The 7,226-nt window shown below is 47.9% G+C and overlaps 2 protein-coding genes across 2 annotated transcripts; both read left to right on the top strand.

The window, feature by feature from the left end:
- TbgDal_VI500 (receptor-type adenylate cyclase GRESAG 4,putative, (fragment)) lies at positions 1-2,889 on the top strand (the record flags this gene model as incomplete). The annotated part of the gene is made up of 1 exon (XM_011775553.1): positions 1-2,889. A coding segment is annotated over one exon (2,889 nt), but the record flags the coding sequence as incomplete, so codon positions are not given.
- Positions 2,890-3,824: 935 nt separating this feature from the next.
- On the top strand, positions 3,825-6,608 carry TbgDal_VI510 (receptor-type adenylate cyclase GRESAG 4,putative; the record flags this gene model as incomplete). The annotated part of the gene is made up of 1 exon (XM_011775554.1): positions 3,825-6,608. The coding sequence occupies one exon, from the start codon at positions 3,825-3,827 to the stop codon at positions 6,606-6,608; it is 2,784 nt and encodes a 927-aa protein (XP_011773856.1).
- Between the last annotated feature and the right edge of the window lie 618 nt (positions 6,609-7,226).

Genomic DNA, 7,226 nt, shown 5'->3' on the forward strand with positions numbered 1-7,226 from the left:
TTTGTCAAGAAGATAGCACAGGACAACCGCACTGTGGACATGTACCTGCTCGCTCCTTCCAGTTTTCAACATTTTCTGATCAAAACATGGAGCGATGCGCTGGTGTCACTTAATCGTACGTTCACTCCTGGACAGCTGATCACAACTGGAACAGTGCCACTCGCTAGTGACAATCGGTCCTCGATGGTTCGGCACTTCCAGCGTGACATGGACAATTACCTGGATACAAACAGTGACTGGAAGGGCTTTGCGAAACCTGAACATTACCTTAAGGACGACAAATTAGGGGAGATGATGGTGTTTGGATGGCTTGCGGGAGAAGTTCTGTTTGAGGCCCTAAACAACGCTCCACAACTGACAAACCGTACTTCATTCATGGAATCTCTGTACAAGCAGCGTCGCTACGTGATTGATGACTTTGTGGTTGGTGACTTTGGTGGTGAGTGCGATGAGGGCGCTGCATTACAGGGTGCCATGTGTAATTGCAATCAAGGCGGCAGCATGGCGCATATGAGAGTTGTTGATGACAGCCTCAGTTTGAAGCCTATGAAGAAAGGCTCTGTGACGTGGAGTGTATCGGAGTGCTCAAGTGCTAATGTGCAGGTGAGCGCACCGTTAATCGGACTGTATGTAGTCCTTACGGATGATAAAGTTGCACAACGTGCGAGCATGAGGTGGTCGTTGGGCGCTCGGAGCATCGAGGAAGCGGATGATGTTGATAAGAGAATATTTTTCCATTCCTTAAAGGTTAATTTGAAAAATTTAACGCAATCACTTGAACAAGTAAGGGACACGAAGGCTGTAGCTGCAGTTCTTGGTGTTGTTACCGCTGATATTCTGAGCGTGCCGAATATGACTTTCATTGGTACTCTTCCCCTGTCCCCCCGGTTGAACAAGTTCTGGAGAAACGTGATCCATCTGCAACCGCTACTTGCGCAGCAGCTATATGTGCTTGCTGTATACCTCTCCAACACCTCTTCCACGGGAGTGAAGGCGCTTGTTCGCGGGGGTGAAGCATCTGAGGTTGTAGACACGCTTGATAAGTCATTGGTTACGTTTGGTGTGTCGCTTGATTCCAGTAAGACACTTGGTGATGATGACCCGATATCGTCATATCTCTCGGGTAATGGAGATGTGTTTTGTATTGGACTCACTCCCCCTGACGTTGCTGCGGTTGCGCGGCACCTTCAGACCCACCGCAGGGCCCGTGTATTCGTTCCATTCAATGACATTTTGTTGTTTTATCAGGAGTTTGTGGCTGCATTTAATGCGAGTAAAGAGTCTATTGCCAGCTCAGAGCGGCTCCTATTCGCGACGAGTTTCCCACACTGGGCGGAGAAGAACACGAAATCAGATATGGTTGCGAGATTTCATCGCCATGTCAATGAATCGCATTGGGATCCACTAACGTTCCTGGGCTTTGCTACCACTCGGTTGCTTCAGGTTGTTATCTCCAATATGAGGAAGGTGAATGCAGAGCTGCTGGCAGACCGCATTTACACGGAGTCCAACATCAGAGTGGATGACGTGCGATTTGGACCCTTCAGTGATGCGGAATGTGTTTCTGGTACGAGTGTTTCGGCAAATGAGTGTGCCTCAAACTTTGGAGCCACAAACATTTCTGTATGGTCGATGGCGCGTGTGCTGAATTCAAGCTTGCCCAGGACACAGGTTGGGATGACACCGTCTATGGACTATGTTATTCCGCAAGAGGGTCAACTCACACAGTCACAGATAGCTGGAATAATTTCTGGGTGTGTATCCGCCTTGTTATTATTTATTGCCCTTGGTGTGTTCCTACACATCTCCCTGCGGAACGCTCGTAACAACAACCGTGCACCCAAGGAGCCAACGGACCCCGTGACACTAATATTTACTGACATTGAGAGCAGCACTGCGTTGTGGGCTGCACACCCTGATCTGATGCCCGATGCCGTCGCCGCGCATCATCGTATGGTCCGTTCACTGATTGGGAGGTATAAGTGCTACGAAGTCAAAACTGTTGGGGATTCGTTCATGATAGCGAGTAAGAGTCCTTTCGCTGCCGTCCAACTCGCACAGGAATTACAGCTGTGTTTCTTGCATCATGACTGGGGAACAAATGCACTTGATGATTCTTACCGTGAGTTTGAGGAGCAGCGTGCGGAGGGAGAATGTGAGTACACACCACCAACCGCGCATATGGATCCTGAAGTGTACAGTCGTTTGTGGAATGGCCTGCGTGTACGTGTTGGAATCCACACCGGGTTGTGCGACATCCGACACGATGAAGTGACGAAGGGATATGACTACTATGGGCGGACTCCAAACATGGCAGCAAGGACGGAGAGTGTAGCAAATGGTGGTCAGGTGCTGATGACGCATGCGGCGTACATGTCGCTGTCAGCTGAGGATCGTAAGCAAATTGATGTCACTGCACTTGGTGCTGTCGCACTTCGCGGTGTGAGTGATCCGGTTAAGATGTACCAGCTGAATACCGTGCCTAGTCGTAACTTTGCTGCATTACGGCTGGACCGCGAATACTTTTTTGATGAGGGCGAGGATGGCACGACAACCTCCACAAGCGACCACAGTTCTTCACGTGCGGAGCTGAGTGAATCAGCTCAGATAATTGCAACTGCACTACAGTCGCTGTTAAGCACGTTCAAGACAGCGCATCGTGAGAAGTTGTTGCTGCCGTATTGTGAGCGTTGGCGTGTGCCTCTTCCCCGTAAAGCTGCATCCGAGTGGGATGACGCCTACTGTGAGGAAGTGGTGCGTCGCATTGCAGTTAAGGTTGGGCGCGTCGCTGACCATGGCGCTCATAGTGGAAGTGAGTCGTCAAGTACGCAAGGCAGTTCATCAATTATTATCGTCCCCTTTTACGACATGCACCTTCAGGAATACTAACCTTGTCATTGATGATATTCGTAGAGTAGCAGTAACACACCGGATTTCTGTTGGGTCGCCATTATTACGATGAAGCCGTTGCCCATCGGCCGATGGCTCGCAATGTAAATGAATGTTATATGCATTAATAGTGCCAGCGTTTAGTGACGTTCATGCTTATTTCAACAATATGTTTATTTATTTTTTTAACTCTTGTTTTTATTTTCTTACATATCAAATCTTCCAGTGGTAATTCTTCCCTTGTATGCCAACAGGAGTGCGTAGACCTGCATTATCTTTTAAAAAATACATATTACCTTCTTACGTGTTAACTTTGTGAAACATAACCTATGCGACACGATCTTTTCGAATGATGGATATGCAAATGACTCTGCCCCAATGCCATGTGTCATGCTGTCCAGCACTCAGTGTTGGTGGTGACTTTATGAGCACCGCTTTAACTATTGTTTGGCAGTGCATTCCTTGTTTTTATGAAGTCAGGTTGATGCGCAGTGGTTACCGTTATTTCTTTCCTTTGTAAATATACATAAATATATGCATATTTCAGTATTTAAATACGTATGCTTACCTTGTTTGAGGTTCTATCATATTTGAAAAACATTTTTTTATTTTTGTTTTGTCTACCTCACTTTAATGCTATATTTATCCACTACGGCACAGCAGGTGGCACCTTCCTCACACAGTCCCATGGAGGTTTATTTGCGATTGCCCAGGAAGTGGAACAGGAGGGGGAATATGGGAGTTAGGCGATGCGTCACAATTGCACTTTGCCGCTCTTACGGTGAGTTAACCGAATATTCTTTCGTGTGTGAACCGTAGTATTTCCACCCTCCCAGGGTTGAGGGTTTAATATTTTGATTATGTCGCGATTGGTGACTTTCTATTTCTGTCCAATACGTCGCCGGGCATGATCTGCATATGTATTAAGCGCGCCGATGCCACTTTACTGGTTTCTATTTTCCCTCTTTGATATTCTTCTCGAAGACACAAGATTTCACATACGAATAATACCACACATTACCGAAAGTATGCACTGGCAGGAAGGTGGCGGAAGAGGATGTGTGTACACTCATGGAAACTGCAGGCGGAACCTTACCGCAGGGAGCCCTGCAAGGCGTTACAGCATGTACAAGCACTCACCTGTCATTACTGCTGTATCACTGCTACACTTGTTGCCTTTGCTACTCATGTGGATGCCACCTGTGTGCGCGGATGACAGTGCTGTGACGGTAAATGTGCTATCCATGATGTATAATCCGGAATATTACGTTGAGAAAGTGAACGCCATCAATGCCGGCTTTGACGCATCACTGAGTGCCCACGGTTGGAAGACGGGCTCCGGTGCGACAATATCTGTCATCCGTCCCCCATCGTACAACACCACAGCTGAGGACATATTTCAGCTGGGGGTGAAACAAAGTGAAGGGAAGTTATTAGTTGTATTCGGGCCCCTGGGTACTGACCCTGTCGTTTGGGTTCGTGATAAACTAAAGGAAAATGATCTTGTTGCCATCGCTCCTATTGCGTACTCCAGTGAGGTCCGTGGTTGGAACCCTCACCTCTATTCAATAAGTGTCGAACCCAATGCTGAGCTCCTCGCCCTCATTCGATACGCTGTTGTTTATCTGGGTCTGCCGCGTGTAGGTTTGATGTATGCGAAGGGTAATGGGTTTGACAAGGAGTCATATGAGTTTACCATGCGAATAATGGAAATGATGGGCCGCAAGCCATGTGGAGTGTTCGCTGTGGAGAGCAGTGGGGGTCGGGACGTCTTGGAGGGTGAATTGAATACCAAGTGGGGGCAATTTGTTGCTACACGTCCGCAGGCTGTACTGCTATTTTCGTCAATCGCGGATGATACCACCGGGTGGTTTGTCAAGAAGATAGCACAGGACAACCGCACTGTGGACATGTACCTGCTCGCCCCTTCCAGTTTTCAACATTTTCTGATCAAAACATGGAGCGATGCGCTGGTGTCACTTAATCGTACGTTCACTCCTGGACAGCTGATCACAACTGGAACAGTGCCACTCGCTAGTGACAATCGGTCCTCGATGGTTCGGCACTTCCAGCGTGACATGGACAATTACCTGGATACAAACAGTGACTGGAAGGGCTTTGCGAAACCTGAACATTACCTTAAGGACGACAAATTAGGGGAGATGATGGTGTTTGGATGGCTTGCGGGAGAAGTTCTGTTTGAGGCCCTAAACAACGCTCCACAACTGACAAACCGTACTTCATTCATGGAATCTCTGTACAAGCAGCGTCGCTACGTGATTGATGACTTTGTGGTTGGTGACTTTGGTGGTGAGTGCGATGAGGGCGCTGCATTACAGGGTGCCATGTGTAATTGCAATGAAGGCGGCAGCATGGCGCATATGAGAGTTGTTGTCAACAGCCTCAGTTTGAAGCCTATGAAGAAAGGCTCTGTGACGTGGAGTGTATCGGAGTGCTCAAGTGCTAATGTGCAGGTGAGCGCACCGTTAATCGGACTGTATGTAGTCCTTACGGATGATAAAGTTGCACAACGTGCGAGCATGAGGTGGTCGTTGGGCGCTCGGAGCCTCGAGGAAGCGGATGATGTTGATAAGAGAATATTTTTTTACCCACTATACGCAGAGTCAGGAAATGCAGCGAAGACTTTTGAAAAAATTCGCGACACGAAGGCCGTAGCTGCAGTTCTTGGTGTTGTTACCGCTGATATTCTGAGCGTGCCGAATATGACTTTCATTGGTACTCTTCCCCTGTCCCCCCGGTTGAACAAGTTCTGGAGAAACGTGATCCATCTGCAACCGCTACTTGCGCAGCAGCTATATGTGCTTGCTGTATACCTCTCCAACACCTCTTCCACGGGAGTGAAGGCGCTTGTTCGCGGGGGTGAAGCATCTGAGGTTGTAGACACGCTTGATAAGTCATTGGTTACGTTTGGTGTGTCGCTTGATTCCAGTAAGACACTTGGTGATGATGACCCGATATCGTCATATCTCTCGGGTAATGGAGATGTGTTTTGTATTGGACTCACTCTCACTGACGTTGCTGCGGTTGCGCGGCACCTTCAGACCCACCTCAGGGCCCGTGTATTCGTTCCATTCAATGACATTTTGTTGTTTTATCAGGAGTTTGTGGCTGCATTTAATGCGAGTAAAGAGTCTATTGCCAGCTCAGAGCGGCTCCTATTCGCGACGAGTTTCCCACACTGGGCGGAGAAGAACACGAAATCAGATATGGTTGCGAGATTTCATCGCCATGTCAATGAATCGCATTGGGATCCACTAACGTTCCTGGGCTTTGCTACCACTCGGTTGCTTCAGGTTGTTATCTCCAATATGAGGAAGGTGAATGCAGAGCTGCTGGCAGACCGCATTTACACGGAGTCCAACATCAGAGTGGATGACGTGCGATTTGGACCCTTCAGTGATGCGGAATGTGTTTCTGGTACGAGTGTTTCGGCAAATGAGTGTGCCTCAAACTTTGGAGCCACAAACATTTCTGTATGGTCGATGGCGCGTGTGCTGAATTCAAGCTTGCCCAGGACACAGGTTGGGATGACACCGTCTATGGACTATGTTATTCCGCAAGAGGGTCAACTCACACGGTCACAGATAGCTGGAATAATTTCTGGGTGTGTATCCGCCTTGTTATTATTTATTGCCCTTGATCAAATACACACGCTCTTCCCTCTTTCCCGCATATGTGTGTATTTGATAAAGTCATAAGGAAACAACACTGACAATGAGCATGGACACCCGTATGGTGAATTTTGGTTTTACGCGTGCTGCTCTCCTGTGCGGTCTTTTATTATTGCTAACTGCCGTGTGTCCGCTGCGTGTGACTGCTGCTGATGGTGATGATGGACGCGTGATTGTTAATATCAATACTATAATTTCTATGGTCAATCGTGCATTTATTNGTGATCACGCACACATCACCCACAAAACACCGTACATCACACGCAGTGCATCCAACCACATTAAAAACATGGAGACAAGATAGAAAAGAAAAACAAACAAACAAAAACCAGAAGAACACTGAGAGACTACCAGACACACACACACACACACACAGTCGATTACGTGGGACCAAATAAGGGAAAGAAACTATAGGAACCTTCGCCACCACTCCATGAATTATCTTTAAAACAAGACTGCGAGAAGGGTGACGACAACCTCAGATGCGGCTCCACGTCGCATTGGGGTGCAAACGTTGGCACAAGTGGCCGAAAAGATGACTCCCGCCATGTCATTTCCCGCCCCACGCCTTTGGGTTTTGTAGGAGTTTTAGGTGCCATTGGCTTCAGATGAGGTGAACCCGCCGCAACTACGTTAAAACGTTGT

The sequence above is a fragment of the Trypanosoma brucei genome, chromosome 6 (assembly GCF_000210295.1).
Source record: "Trypanosoma brucei gambiense DAL972 chromosome 6, complete sequence".
NCBI classification, from domain to species: Eukaryota; Euglenozoa; class Kinetoplastea; order Trypanosomatida; family Trypanosomatidae; genus Trypanosoma; species Trypanosoma brucei.